Genomic DNA, 15,359 nt, shown 5'->3' on the forward strand with positions numbered 1-15,359 from the left:
GGAACAACTTGAGGATGAGTAAATGATTGTTTTTGGGTGAAATATTCCTTTAATCAAATCTATTGCAGTTTCACGCACCTGACAGCAGCAAGATGACAGTCATAGTGGACTATGTTAAAGTGTGAGACAGTGCTGTAGCCCTGCTGCTTGCGGGGTTTGTTCTCAAACTCCTCTAGGGGCACACGCTTTGTAAATGTGTAGATGCCCAGAACTTTGGTTGGCTGTGGGGTACAAAGTATAATCAAGGATAAGACAATGAAGAGGTTGAGCATTTACATCTACAGCTAAATAAAACGTCATTGGTAGATAAATGGACCTGGAACTTGTAGCCCTCTCTACAAATGCAGCAAGTCAACCCAGGTTCTTCTATGAGTTCCTCCATCTGTTTAAGCAGGGTCGTCTTGGTCACCACCTGGCCCTTCTCATTGGTCTAAAACGAAGTGAAAAACGATTATAAAGTCGATTATACATCAAGCTTCTATCTATATTTGCAACTCACTGTCATTCCCAGTGTGCCGAGAGCTTTCTGCCTCATCGCCATGGCCATGCGTTTCTTCTCCGCTCGAGTCTCCCTTCGGGCAGCGTCGATCTTCACATTAACCTCTGTGAGTTCCCTTAGTGCCTCCAGAAGATTCTCTGCTAAAGTGCCGATACCCTCGTCACTGGACACCTGCTCCAGCTTGTGTAAATTGGTTATTGAATCTGTTCCGATTAGCATCTATAAGAAGAGGAGAAAAGATGATTTATGTTAGTTGTCTGTGTACAGGGATACAGCATGAAATAAAAAGATCAAAACTTCTCAAACTAGTGATAAAAGTGTTACCTGTGTAGGGGGGTGCTGGGTGGCCAGACCACGCAGAAGTCTCAGGACAAACGGAAGGGCTGGTCGAGCAAGGAACTTCTTCCAAACGTCTGCATCCAGGCTGCAAATTATTATTTAGTTTAGGTAATCACTTTATAATAGTAATGTTTTTGGATAAGGTAGATGCATTGCATTGCATTTCTTGTTGTTTTATATTTTTCATTAGTTCAAAAATAATGATTTATTTTATATTGTATAAATGAAAAAACATGAATGAATAACTTATCAAACTTATAAATATAAAACTAAATCTAATACATAAGAAAATAGAGATAATAAATATGTATCTATAAAATGTATTTCTGGATATCGGGACTCTATCTGCACTACACACACACAGACACACATACATAATTTATTATACTGTAATTATTATTTATAGTAAATCTACTGTATGTATTAAAGGGGTCATATGATGCAATTAAAATTTTTCCTTTCTCTTTGGAGTGCTACAAGCTCTTGGTGCATAAAGAAGATCTGTAAAGTTGCAAAGACTTTAAATCAAAGTCTCAAATATTTAAATTTAGTTTTTATTAATGTGGATATACACATTAATAAATACAACTACAAATGACATTTTAATTAAAAAATAAAAATAAAACAAATATTAATACATTTACTATAAATAATAATTACAGTATTATAAATGATACATGTTTTTATATAAAATGTATTTGAATATATATAAATAAACAAAATAAATCACAAATATGTATCTAAATATAATTTATAATATCTACAATATGTATTTTGGGATACGTATAAAAGATACTATATTGTATTAAAGCATATACCAGTATTTACTATAAATAAAAATGAACACTATCTTATATCAAATTATATATATTTATACAAAAATATAGAAATAAACACTATTATTATATTATGACATACTTCTTAGCACAGGGGATATGTTTTTTCATATAATCCAGAGCACTCTGGGTGATGCCCTTCTGCAAGATGAGGTCTTTCAGTTGATGTCCATTACTATTATTCTTGATTCCAGCAGCTATTTTACAGAAACAGTCCAGAAAGACCTTGTCATCTGCACTGTGCTCCTCATCATACCTGTACATGAAAACAAATGGTGTTTAATGCAACAATTTTACTATTGTTACAAAGGAAAGTCAGAGTTCTAGGTTACAGAGATGAACAAACACCATACTTGTCGAAGTTGCAGCAGGGTTTAAAGCGCTCGACCAGGATGTGCATCTTCTCTAGTTCACCGAAGGACAGGTAAGGGATGATGCGGAGCAGCCCCTGTAGGACACTGGGATTGGAACGCACAAACAATGTGTTGATCTGGTCCAGCAGCATCACCAGCTGGTCCTTATCACCCGTCAGCAGCAGGTTACCCTGGAGGAGAAACACAACAGAGAGATATGAATACAGCTGTCTCCCTTCTATTTTGTTGTAATATTCATTGCATAAATCAAAATGTCTTAATGACCTTGTCTTCAGACACAGTTTCCGCATTGGCCTCATCCAGGATTATCTCCATAATACTAAGAACCTGCTCTGCTATGGATGCTCCCCCACTGTCCTTGCTCTCCTGCTCTGCCACCAAGGCCTGAAATACAACAATCAATTACAAATATTCTCTTAAATATTACATTTGATCTCATCGGATGATTCCTCTGGTATGTTACTTACCAGATTCAATGTGCCCAACATAACATTCAGTGTGTTCATCTCTGGTTTCACCAGCTGCTGTCTGTTGATTTTCACTTTCACACAATAACTAAATAACTTGAGGAGAACCTATAAAGCAAAACACAATCATTAGAATTTTCTTCAGTTTCTGAGGAAATCTGTGTGTGATGAATTAGAGAGGTGAACTTCATACTCACTGTGAGAAGGTGCCTGCCCTGTTTGAAATCTTTGATTCCAGAGAGCCTGTTCAACATGCACTCCAAACCTCCACACTGCGCCATCACTCCAGCCATCTTATATACCTCCTCATCATCCTCCTCTTCATCTGAACAGAGAGAAAACACCAATTACAAGTGAGAAACATGAGATAAACTATGGTGAAAAAAATGAAACTTATGCTAAAGAAAGGATCCTGCAACATAAAACCAACCTGTAGTTGAGTCCAAAGACTCAATGAACTCCTCGGTTGCATCTCCCAGAAGCCCCCTCATTCTGTAGATGATCCTCATTGGCTCACCCTTTATTGCAAGAAACAGAGTGTTTAAACCATGGTTGATATGTAAAAATAAAAGTACCTTTTTATCTTCTTTAGCTTACCTCATTGGTGGGGCACCAAACCTTCTTATAGACCTCAGCAACAGACAGATCCAAACTGATGATCTTGTTATTCACAAGGAGCTGCAAAGAAAAGTCATCTTTAAAAACATATTTCAATAGAGGATCAGATAAGAGTGCCCAAAACAAAGGGGAAAAAAAATCGTATTTTTTAAATTTATTTTTAAATTATGTAAAAACCTTGTTTTCATTCATGCATGTTTTGGTTGCGCCACTTGACATAGTTAAGGCTGTTTCACACTGAAAACAAAAAAGCGAGGCGAATCGCCAATGAACGGCACTTTCACACCGAGCACGAAACGATTGATCACCTTTTGCTAATTCACGCCTGCATGCTAGATGGCGCTGACCAACAATGCATTTTTCCTCAGATATGAATCTCGTATATGGTTTTAACATCGTCCGCTGCTCAATATATAGCATTAACTTAATATAAATAAAGTTTGGTTCTACACCAGAAACAAAAACTATCTATAATGCTTACAAGAAAACATCTTCAAATATAAACAGAAGTACAATTAGCATCAAGCCACATTTGAATATTTTTGTAGTTATTAATGTACTTGCTTAAAATCCACTTTAAACCATCATCGAGTGCTTGTAACTTCCGACTGTGATCTATAGTTGATTTTGATTCTATAATAGGCAGACATGCATGCTTTAATTTTTTAAGATTACGCACCTCCATGCCGCTGTCGTCCTCCAGTAGTGCCACAAGATCACAATCCTGGCAGATTTTGTTCTTGATGTCTCTCATGAGAGGGCCAATGCCTGGTTCATTACTGCTGTATGGGTTTCCTGGCATACGGCCTTGCAGGAAGTCCTCCTGCTGTGGGTCCTTCTCCAGTGTAACAAAGAACTCAGTCACCTCATTCTCCTCCTTCATACACACAGATGGGAGAAATTAGTTTGACCAAAATCATTATTCCAAAAGTTAGAAGAAAATGTTAATGAGCTGAAGTCTACTTACTGGATAAATGATGCTGCATAACCTCTCGAAAATGAAGACAGGTGTGCGATAATCATCCAGGTTGTACCGCTTTGCAGTTTCAATGCACACAGCCATGAATGCTTTGGTCTCCGACTCCGTCCCTATAAAAGAAGATATAGGATTGAGCTGATTTGGTCTTTAATAACAAAAAACCTCAGAGAAGATCTAAAGGTGAAGGCTGGAACCTGTAGTCATGTCCTCCAACATCTCCAGCAGCATGTCTTGGGTCTCATCGATCAGTTTGGTTCTCTGGACCACCAACTTCCTTAAGCACAGGTAGCCGTTAAGGACAGTGCCAACCAACCGACTCTTAAAGTGACGCTTAATAGACTCCACCTCCACAAATGAGGACAGCAAGCCTGTGAGAGACGAGAAACTGTTAAAACAAGCCACAAGCTCTCAGGAAGTTCTCGGAGTTTAACTTGAACGAGACACAAAAGCTTGAATTCACCTGTCAAGCTCTTGAGGGCATATCCCTGCTGTAAGTCTGTGCTCAGTGTGGCTTCTTCAAGGGCTAGTAGATGAGCAATTTCCTGAAGAACACCACATAAAGTTTAGGTTAATGGAAATGACACATCCTCACTATATAACCCTATAGTATCTACATTTTTTGACGATACCTTGGTGATGAGGTTGCCGATGTATGGTAGGACACCACGGGCAGCCAGGTAAACCTTCCAGTGAGCAGGTTTGATGAGCTTCTGGTACAAAGCCAGGTACTCTGCAGCACACTCTCCAGCAATGCTCAGCTCATCCAGATAACTGAAGAACAAACAACAAAAACTTGCAAATGACTCCTACATCTGGCTCAATTGAGCCTAATATGGAAAAATCTGGTCCAAAAAGGATTGTTTGATTCATTAATGTCAAATGTACCTTGTTAGAAGGTCCAGAACTTGCTGTTTGCGGCTGGGGATTGTTGTTAGAGCTTCGACGATGGTGCAAGCCGCCTGTCTTGCTGCCTGGGTGGCTGGGGTGAAGAGCACCTGTGAGAAGAGTCAGATTACATTAGAGCACATTAAAGCAGAAAAGAATCAGACACTCTAGAGTGCTTTGAGAGGGGCACATACCTGTCTCAGCCAGTTGTTATGACCCAGTTTGAGCAGGCGAGGGAACAGGCCTTCTGACCTGGACCTCATGAACTGCTTCCACTTCCACACGTACTTCTCCATCAGGTACTGCCTCCGGATCTCAGCCTTATTCAAAGGTTTAGAGACCGTTTCTTGACCTGCGATAGACAAGCGAACAAAATTAAGTAAACCGTTTGATGGAAATAACGGAAAACACTGCTGATGCAGAGTTTGGATATTTACATCTAGCAGGAAGGCACTTTTTCCAGGCTTCATAAGAGGCCTTGGGCTCTTTTTTGAGCCAGAGCTGGGCCTGTGCGTGGATCTCGTTGTTGTATGGCTTGACTGTAGTCAGGGATTCGACGGCAGCATCCTGTTAGAGAGTACAAATCAGGTAAGTGCATCAATACTTATCGATTAAAACCTCATCAGTACTGCAAGTCTGTCGAACCTTGTTTTTCTTGCTGGTTGGAGAAGGAGGTTTGATGAGTTTCTGCAGGATCCTCAGGCACATCAGTGTAATGTTCTCCACCACCACAGGGGTCTTTATATTCACCGCCATCAAGAACAGACTCAGTGCTGAAAATAAACAGAGGCTTGAGTAGGAAGCACTAATATTAAAATTCTAGCCATTACAGATAAAATGTTAATTAAGGATCAGATAAGAGTGCCCAAAACAAAGGGGGGAAAAAATCGTATTTTTTAAATTTATTTTTAAATTATGTAAAAACCTTGTTTTCATTCATGCATGTTTCTGGTTGCGCCACTTGACATAGTTAAGGCTGTTTCACACTGAAAACAAAAAAGCGAGGCGAATCGCCAATGAACGGCACTTTCACACCGAGCACGAAACGATTGATCACCTTTTGCTAATTCACGCCTGCATGCTAGATGGCGCTGACCAACAATGCATTTTTCCTCAGATATGAATCTCGTATATGGTTTTAACATCGTCCGCTGCTCAATATATAGCATTAACTTAATATAAATAAAGTTTGGTTCTACACCAGAAACAAAAACTATCTATAATGCTTACAAGAAAACATCTTCAAATATAAACAGAAGTACAATTAGCATCAAGCCACATTTGAATATTTTTGTAGTTATTAATGTACTTGCTTAAAATCCACTTTAAACCATCATCGAGTGCTTGTAACTTCCGACTGTGATCTATAGTTGATTTTGATTCTATAATAGGCAGACATGCATGCTTTAATTTTTTAAGATTACGCACCTCCATGCCGCTGTCGTCCTCCAGTAGTGCCACAAGATCACAATCCTGGCAGATTTTGTTCTTGATGTCTCTCATGAGAGGGCCAATGCCTGGTTCATTACTGCTGTATGGGTTTCCTGGCATACGGCCTTGCAGGAAGTCCTCCTGCTGTGGGTCCTTCTCCAGTGTAACAAAGAACTCCGTCACCTCATTCTCCTCCTTCATACACACAGATGGGAGAAATTAGTTTGACCAAAATCATTATTCCAAAAGTTAGAAGAAAATGTTAATGAGCTGAAGTCTACTTACTGGATAAATGATGCTGCATAACCTCTCGAAAATGAAGACAGGTGTGCGATAATCATCCAGGTTGTACCGCTTTGCAGTTTCAATGCACACAGCCATGAATGCTTTGGTCTCCGACTCCGTCCCTATAAAAGAAGATATAGGATTGAGCTGATTTGGTCTTTAATAACAAAAAACCTCAGAGAAGATCTAAAGGTGAAGGCTGGAACCTGTAGTCATGTCCTCCAACATCTCCAGCAGCATGTCTTGGGTCTCATCGATCAGTTTGGTTCTCTGGACCACCAACTTCCTTAAGCACAGGTAGCCGTTAAGGACAGTGCCAACCAACCGACTCTTAAAGTGACGCTTAATAGACTCCACCTCCACAAATGAGGACAGCAAGCCTGTGAGAGACGAGAAACTGTTAAAACAAGCCACAAGCTCTCAGGAAGTTCTCGGAGTTTAACTTGAACGAGACACAAAAGCTTGAATTCACCTGTCAAGCTCTTGAGGGCATATCCCTGCTGTAAGTCTGTGCTCAGTGTGGCTTCTTCAAGGGCTAGTAGATGAGCAATTTCCTGAAGAACACCACATAAAGTTTAGGTTAATGGAAATGACACATCCTCACTATATAACCCTATAGTATCTACATTTTTTGACGATACCTTGGTGATGAGGTTGCCGATGTATGGTAGGACACCACGGGCAGCCAGGTAAACCTTCCAGTGAGCAGGTTTGATGAGCTTCTGGTACAAAGCCAGGTACTCTGCAGCACACTCTCCAGCAATGCTCAGCTCATCCAGATAACTGAAGAACAAACAACAAAAACTTGCAAATGACTCCTACATCTGGCTCAATTGAGCCTAATATGGAAAAATCTGGTCCAAAAAGGATTGTTTGATTCATTAATGTCAAATGTACCTTGTTAGAAGGTCCAGAACTTGCTGTTTGCGGCTGGGGATTGTTGTTAGAGCTTCGACGATGGTGCAAGCCGCCTGTCTTGCTGCCTGGGTGGCTGGGGTGAAGAGCACCTGTGAGAAGAGTCAGATTACATTAGAGCACATTAAAGCAGAAAAGAATCAGACACTCTAGAGTGCTTTGAGAGGGGCACATACCTGTCTCAGCCAGTTGTTATGACCCAGTTTGAGCAGGCGAGGGAACAGGCCTTCTGACCTGGACCTCATGAACTGCTTCCACTTCCACACGTACTTCTCCATCAGGTACTGCCTCCGGATCTCAGCCTTATTCAAAGGTTTAGAGACCGTTTCTTGACCTGCGATAGACAAGCGAACAAAATTAAGTAAACCGTTTGATGGAAATAACGGAAAACACTGCTGATGCAGAGTTTGGATATTTACATCTAGCAGGAAGGCACTTTTTCCAGGCTTCATAAGAGGCCTTGGGCTCTTTTTTGAGCCAGAGCTGGGCCTGTGCGTGGATCTCGTTGTTGTATGGCTTGACTGTAGTCAGGGATTCGACGGCAGCATCCTGTTAGAGAGTACAAATCAGGTAAGTGCATCAATACTTATCGATTAAAACCTCATCAGTACTGCAAGTCTGTCGAACCTTGTTTTTCTTGCTGGTTGGAGAAGGAGGTTTGATGAGTTTCTGCAGGATCCTCAGGCACATCAGTGTAATGTTCTCCACCACCACAGGGGTCTTTATATTCACCGCCATCAAGAACAGACTCAGTGCTGAAAATAAACAGAGGCTTGAGTAGGAAGCACTAATATTAAAATTCTAGCCATTACAGATAAAATGTTAATTATTCATAACACAATATATTAATTATATAATAATCACAATTACATATGTAATAATTATGACTTTTATAATTATTATAAGGATATAATTTAGTAAACAAAAACATGAATTAAAAAAAAAGAGAAGCATGAGTAGGTAAGCACAGATATTCAAAATCTGGCCAAACCAAATAAGATAATTACTAGTGCTGGGCAATGATTAATCGCATCCAAAACAAAAGTTTTAGTTTACATAATATATGCGTGTGTACTGTGTATATTTATTATGTATTTATAAACACACACACAAAGTATATATTTAGAAAATATTTAAATGTATTTATATTCATATAATTTATATTATACATAAATATATTTAATATATAAACATTCTTCTTAAATATACACATGCATGTGTATTTATGTATACATAATAAATGTACACACATATATTATGTACACAAAAACTTACATTTTGGATGTGATTAATCATTGCCCAGCACTAATAATTACTTATCATATAATTAATATGTGATAAACAGTGAGCATTAGATGACCCAATATATAACAAATTCAATACATATCCACTATTGATCACAGCATCTCCAATATAGGCCAATAACTGATATGATCTGACACAGAGACTATATTTCTGTGGAACAGCTACAGCAATTCAGTTCAATTCATTTCAAGTTTATTTGTATATAGCTTTTCAAGATACGAATCGTTGCAAAGCAGCTTTACAGAAAATTAAGTTTTTACAACATATTTAGTAGTAGCTTATCAGTGGTGACTGTCAAATTGATGTACATATGGCAGAAATGTACGTTAAAATTCAGTAATCACACAGAACATGAACACTATTAACAGCAATAATTATGTTGCAATCAAACTTGTATCAAAATTTGGTAGTTTATGTTGCTTCAGGGTTGGCATCGACAGCTTAAGGAAAAATAAAGGTTCAGACTTTTAGCTCTGGAAATCCACCACAGGACTCACCACAGCGAAGTCTGAGCTCCCAGCATCCTCCCTCCTTAGCAATGGAGTCTGTAAGAAGCAGCATTTCATACTGCAAACTACTGACCTAAATGAGAGGAGACGACAATTGTAAGAAACAGTCAAATAAGTACTACAGATCTACCACAGGCATCAAAAACAATAGCTACATGTGATCTTTACTATGTAATAAAGACCGTTACCAGATCAGGGTTGGCCCGGTGACCTTTAAGGGCAGCTGACACCTTGGCAATAATGAGGTCATTCATCTGCTGTGTGGCTTCTGGGTGATCTCTGCAAAATACATTGACGCAAAAGTAGTTGATATCTTGTAAAACAAACAGTATTAGTTAGTCTCTTCAGAGATTTGGATGTGTGTGTGTGTGTATATACCTGGTAAGCAAACAGACGAGCTGGCGGACCTCCTCCCTCATGGCTCCAGTGCCACGGCGCAGGTTGTACTCAAACAGTTCTCGGATGAGACCCTGCAGTACCAGGATCTGCCTGATGGCAGTGTTGGTTGCCAGTGCACGCAGTAGAGTGATGCAGTGGCCCGTGACTGCAGATGCACAGCCGTAGCACTTGGTGGAGGACGTGTACCCACATCCCAGTACAGACAGAGCTCGATATTGGCTGGCTGTGAAGGTGGGTTGTGTGGAGCTGCGGGATGATTTGGTAGCAGCTTCCCGCTGTTGCAGGTCATACTCCAGCAGCTCCTTACGCGATGCAAGCACTTTCTGAATGAGAAATAAAAACTGTTTACAACAACTGTTTTATAATAAAATGATTTTATTGGTTAAATATTATTTTTTTTTAACCATCTATTACATTTATTAAACACATTTATTCATTAAATTATTTATAATTATATAGAATGATCACTAGCTGCATAAATAAATTACATAATGTAAAAATGATCAACACTTAAGATTGATAATAAAATAACACTAATAAATAAAATAGCAATAATAATATATTTTAATTATTAAAACATTAGTATTTCATTATAATGTAAAATTATCATCAACACTAAACAGCAAATTATATAACAAATAAATCATCAAAAAAACTTTTTTTTTCATAACGGAAAAATAATAAGTGAAAATTCTCTGGTATTGTTCTCGAATACCATTCTGGCACAGTAACAACTCTATTTATCTCTAACCTGGATGATTTTGGAGAGCTCATCGAATGAAGTCTTGCAGTCTCCGCTGTATTCCTGTGCCAGCTGCTGAATGTACCGATTGACACTGGCAGTGGAGGTGCCGAGACCAGCGCCTGCTCCTGTATCATCCTGTGAAGAGCCATGAAAACATGAACAACACACCCAAAACTCATTTGGGTAATTCAAGAGAGAAAAGTAATTTATTTGTCTGAAGCAGAAGCTGACACACTGACCTGTGGTTTCTCAGGTGCAGCCTCATTTACTTTAGACAGCAGACTCTCCAGCTGCGGCCTGTGACCCATGAGCTGGTGGTAAACACGGTCAGCTTTGTCTAGTAGAGTGTTGATGTTGGTAACAGCCTGGACACGATAAATCATTAACGTACATTTTAGTAAGTTAACTCGTAATTTCAATGCAATTTCAGCATGTGTGTTTAAATTTAGACTATTCCTCACTTGACCAGGTCTGTTTGTGTCTTTCGTTTGTAGCTGTACACATTCCTGTTTTACATTGCACAATGCACATAAATGGACATTTATTAGATATTTATGCCTGCTCTACCTTTTTCCTATCTTCTTCGTTTTCAATAGGATCCACAGCACAGCAGGGTTTTGCATACAGCATGAAGTCAAAGCGTGCATATTTACAGAAACCACAGGCATTGCACAGGAATGGGTCCTTCTCGTCATAATTAATGGATCTGGAAAATTCAAAACAGACAATTCCAATCACAATTTTACTGCAATTCTGTCAGTTTTCTTGGGTCTTTGTACAATACTCAAACCATGCGTACCTGCACTTGTGGCACTGATACACATTCTCTCCACAGTTGCCACAGACACCTGGATTGGCAGGAACAGAGGCGCTGCAACGAGGACACTGCAGGGTCTCCGTAGACGCCTGGTAGTTCTCATAGAAATCAGAGAATTCGATCATCAGGTTGGAGGCCACAATGGGGAGAGGGAGGTCGATCTTCACTTCAGTTTGGCCAGGGGTCAACTGCACCTTCTTAGCTTTGTGCCAGCGAGCAGGTCTGTGAACACAAATGTCAAATTATCTCAATTTATCATCAAATGTCTACAAACATTGTTCCAAAACATTTTGAGTATGCTCACTTGTTCTTCAGCTCTACAATAGCTTGTACAGTCCTGTTGTTGTAGTAAAGGTTGATCGTGCGAACCATCTTGGTTCTCTTAAGATCGCCAATCTTCACAGTGACTTTGCTGATAGTGTGGCTGCCAATCAGCTTCACCACTTGCTGAGTGGTGGTGTAACGTGTGTCCACTTTGATAGATGAGAGTTTGATGTTCTAAGAACACAGGGAATAAAGTAGTCCAACATTTAGAACCATAGCAACTAAAACATCCATTAAAAGTGACATGTCATGAACATCACTCACAGAGAAGGGCACTTCAGGATTGTTGCACACCAAGCAAGGATCACTCTCCAGGAAAAATCCATCAAATTCCACCAGTCCAGAGAGGGTGCTGAGAAGATAAGTGTGAAAAAATTTAAAATTAAGGGATGTTATCGCATCCATGACCCAAAATAACCCAGTCCAATGAGAGCATGCTGGGAACACTTACTTGTATATATTTGAATTGGGATGATTGGTCAGGATGTGGTTCTGTGCCCTCAAAATTTCTACAGCCTTTTGAGAGTATTCCTTCAGCTGGAAAACACAAAATCAAAACACTAATTGCAATGCAAAACACTCACACCAACATTTTCAATCTTGTAAATCACTAACCTAATACACTACCATACGAAAGTTTGAGATTTTAAAAAAAACATTTTTTCTTTTGAAAGAAAAGTATACTTTTTCACAGCAAGGATGCATTACATTGATCAAAATAAATATTTTAATAAATTCGATCATCAGGTTGGAGGCCACAATGGGGAGAGGGAGGTCGATCTTCACTTCAGTTTGGCCAGGGGTCAACTGCACCTTCTTAGCTTTGTGCCAGCGAGCAGGTCTGTGAACACAAATGTCAAATTATCTCAATTTATCATCAAATGTCTACAAACATTGTTCCAAAACATTTTGAGTATGCTCACTTGTTCTTCAGCTCTACAATAGCTTGTACAGTCCTGTTGTTGTAGTAAAGGTTGATCGTGCGAACCATCTTGGTTCTCTTAAGATCGCCAATCTTCACAGTGACTTTGCTGATAGTGTGGCTGCCAATCAGCTTCACCACTTGCTGAGTGGTGGTGTAACGTGTGTCCACTTTGATAGATGAGAGTTTGATGTTCTAAGAACACAGGGAATAAAGTAGTCCAACATTTAGAACCATAGCAACTAAAACATCCATTAAAAGTGACATGTCATGAACATCACTCACAGAGAAGGGCACTTCAGGATTGTTGCACACCAAGCAAGGATCACTCTCCAGGAAAAATCCATCAAATTCCACCAGTCCAGAGAGGGTGCTGAGAAGATAAGTGTGAAAAAATTTAAAATTAAGGGATGTTATCGCATCCATGACCCAAAATAACCCAGTCCAATGAGATCATGCTGGGAACACTTACTTGTATATATTTGAATTGGGATGATTGGTCAGGATGTGGTTCTGTGCCCTCAAAATTTCTACAGCCTTTTGAGAGTATTCCTTCAGCTGGAAAACACAGAATCAAAACATTAGCTGCAAGGCAAAACACTCACACTAACATTTTAAATCTTATAAATGACCAACCTATTACACTACCACTCAAAAGTTTGGGGTTAGTAAGATTTTCTTTTGTATTATTTTCTTTTGAAATAAATGTATACTTTCATTCAGCAAGGACACATTACAATGATCAAATGAAACATTTGCAATGTTACGAACCTTTATAATCAAAGAAACCTGAAAAAAATATTAAGCACAACTGTTTAATTTAGTATGACATTATAAAATATATTCAAATAGAACACAGTTATTGTAATTTCACAATGTCACTCTTTACTGTATTTTTGATCAAATAAATGCAGCCCTGGTGAGCATAAAAACATCTTTAAGAAATCCTATCCTAATCTGACCCCAAAATTTTGAACAGCAGTGTATGTTCATAAATTATAAATCAAATTCTACTCAGTCATTTAATACCGAATCACATATTCGAGTATTACTACCTTCTTTTCCGTCTGAGGTGTTTTAAGCGAGAAGTATCCAAGTAGGTCCACAAACTGAGCTGCTTTACGACCATAAGCTGGTAGTTCTGGCCAAATGGCCCACATCAGGTCAAGCAGCAAGTCCTGCTGGGATTTGTTTGAGTTCCTGCGAGGTAAATATTCATTTGATTTAACATGATGGAACTTCTGGACCACGTTCAAAGCACAGGACATGAGAGAGTGCGTTTAGGGAAGGTGCTTGCATGTAGTATCTAAGTACCTGTAGATATGCAGTGTGAGGCAGTGGGCTTGCCAGCGCACAGATGAAGAGTTGGACTCGAGCAGGAAGCAACGCAAGAATTGAATAAGCGTCTCCTTATCTGCAAATTTATTGAGCTGACTGACCAGAGCTGTACACAGCTGATCTTCCTGACTGCCAGCTCCATCTCCTGCAGAAAACACAACAGGAACATTGAGAAAAGTGCCATTTATTATTATTATTAATCCTAATGATAGTTGGTTATTGCTCAAAGATCATCAAACCTTCTTTGTCTTTTTCCTTGTCCTCTTTCTTGCTCTTCTTGCTGGATGATTTGCTCTGAGAGGGCTGAGATGAACCTCCAGAACCTCCACCTGAAGCTCCAGAGGAGGAGGCCGCCAGGACTTTACTGCCACATAAAGCACAAGAGAGCAGCTGCAGCAGGACCGGAGAAACACCCTCATCCACCAGGAAACTCACTTGCAGCAGGAAGTACAACACCGCTACATAGAGTGAAAGAATTCGATTAGTACCACAAGTGACGCCAAGCTCATGGGTTCGATCCTAGGGAAAGCAAGAACTGCAAATGCAAGTCACTTTGGATAAAAACATCTGCCAAATGCAATGCTGGACCACAAAACCGGTCATAAGGGTAATTTTTTTCTGAACAAATAAGCTTTCCATTGATGTATGGTTCTCGTTAGGATAGGACAATATCTGGCCGAGATACAACCATAAATGTATATGGAAAAAAATATGGAATCTGAGGGTGCAACAAAATCAAAATATTGAGAAAAATCACCTTCAAAGTTGTCCAAATGAAGTTCTTAGCAATGCATATTACTAATCAAAAATTAAGTTTTGATATTTACGGTAGAAAATTTACAAAATATCTTCATGGAACATGATCTTTACTTAAAGGTGCAATAGGAGATCTTGGAAAATGCTAACTTTAGCCTGATAGCACTGAAAGCGAACGTCCCACCCTCCCTGCAATCGCCGTCCAAAGCCACGCCCCCTGAGCGCATTTACACTCACAGACCAGAGACAACATTACTACATTAGGCTACATCAGGTTCCCAATTCCAGCCCATGTTCTGAAGTGAAGTAAACTTCAACGGATTTCCCCCGCTCAGGGAGTAGGGAGCAATGAACACTGTGTAGGGATCAGAGCATGTGAGCGAAGCCGCTTCGTTTTCCGCTCTATGGACGTGCGCTCCACTCAGTCGCTCTAACCGCCCAAGCAAGCACTCCGTTAATATTCCGCTCACGCTCACCGTAAACCAATTCCCGCTCAGATCCTGCTCCGTTCTGTAAAGAACAAATTTGCGTGCATTATATTAGATTATACATTACTGCTGCCTATATCTAGCCTACATTCTGTAGGACTACCTATTGGTTCGGGTCAGTTTTAATT

At 39.5% G+C, this 15,359-nt stretch overlaps 1 protein-coding gene across 1 annotated transcript in view; it reads right to left on the reverse strand.

The window, feature by feature from the left end:
- The window catches only part of LOC107591136 (E3 ubiquitin-protein ligase UBR4-like), a 69,845-nt gene that overhangs the window by 2,708 nt on the left and 51,778 nt on the right, over window positions 1–15,359 (reverse strand). Inside the window, exons 77-109 of the mRNA XM_016280177.1 lie at window positions 14,227–14,445; window positions 13,964–14,132; window positions 13,705–13,849; window positions 13,122–13,207; window positions 12,935–13,022; window positions 12,651–12,844; window positions 11,386–11,625; window positions 11,154–11,292; window positions 10,826–10,951; window positions 10,593–10,721; window positions 9,821–10,164; window positions 9,631–9,721; window positions 9,431–9,515; window positions 8,256–8,383; window positions 8,048–8,177; window positions 7,805–7,962; window positions 7,611–7,720; window positions 7,355–7,496; window positions 7,186–7,267; window positions 6,920–7,093; window positions 6,714–6,835; window positions 6,426–6,623; window positions 3,113–3,193; window positions 2,946–3,033; window positions 2,713–2,840; window positions 2,516–2,623; window positions 2,313–2,432; window positions 2,028–2,218; window positions 1,757–1,930; window positions 824–923; window positions 500–718; window positions 317–430; window positions 79–221 (exon numbers count right to left, since the gene is read on the reverse strand). Coding sequence (XP_016135663.1) covers window positions 79–221; window positions 317–430; window positions 500–718; window positions 824–923; window positions 1,757–1,930; window positions 2,028–2,218; window positions 2,313–2,432; window positions 2,516–2,623; window positions 2,713–2,840; window positions 2,946–3,033; window positions 3,113–3,193; window positions 6,426–6,623; window positions 6,714–6,835; window positions 6,920–7,093; window positions 7,186–7,267; window positions 7,355–7,496; window positions 7,611–7,720; window positions 7,805–7,962; window positions 8,048–8,177; window positions 8,256–8,383; window positions 9,431–9,515; window positions 9,631–9,721; window positions 9,821–10,164; window positions 10,593–10,721; window positions 10,826–10,951; window positions 11,154–11,292; window positions 11,386–11,625; window positions 12,651–12,844; window positions 12,935–13,022; window positions 13,122–13,207; window positions 13,705–13,849; window positions 13,964–14,132; window positions 14,227–14,445 — 4,765 coding nt within the window. The remainder of the gene's footprint in view (window positions 1–78; window positions 222–316; window positions 431–499; window positions 719–823; window positions 924–1,756; window positions 1,931–2,027; window positions 2,219–2,312; window positions 2,433–2,515; window positions 2,624–2,712; window positions 2,841–2,945; window positions 3,034–3,112; window positions 3,194–6,425; window positions 6,624–6,713; window positions 6,836–6,919; window positions 7,094–7,185; window positions 7,268–7,354; window positions 7,497–7,610; window positions 7,721–7,804; window positions 7,963–8,047; window positions 8,178–8,255; window positions 8,384–9,430; window positions 9,516–9,630; window positions 9,722–9,820; window positions 10,165–10,592; window positions 10,722–10,825; window positions 10,952–11,153; window positions 11,293–11,385; window positions 11,626–12,650; window positions 12,845–12,934; window positions 13,023–13,121; window positions 13,208–13,704; window positions 13,850–13,963; window positions 14,133–14,226; window positions 14,446–15,359) is intronic.

This window comes from Sinocyclocheilus grahami, unplaced genomic scaffold, assembly GCF_001515645.1.
Source record: "Sinocyclocheilus grahami isolate Dianchi unplaced genomic scaffold, SAMN03320097.WGS_v1.1 scaffold137.1, whole genome shotgun sequence".
Lineage (NCBI taxonomy): Eukaryota > Metazoa > Chordata > Actinopteri > Cypriniformes > Cyprinidae > Sinocyclocheilus > Sinocyclocheilus grahami.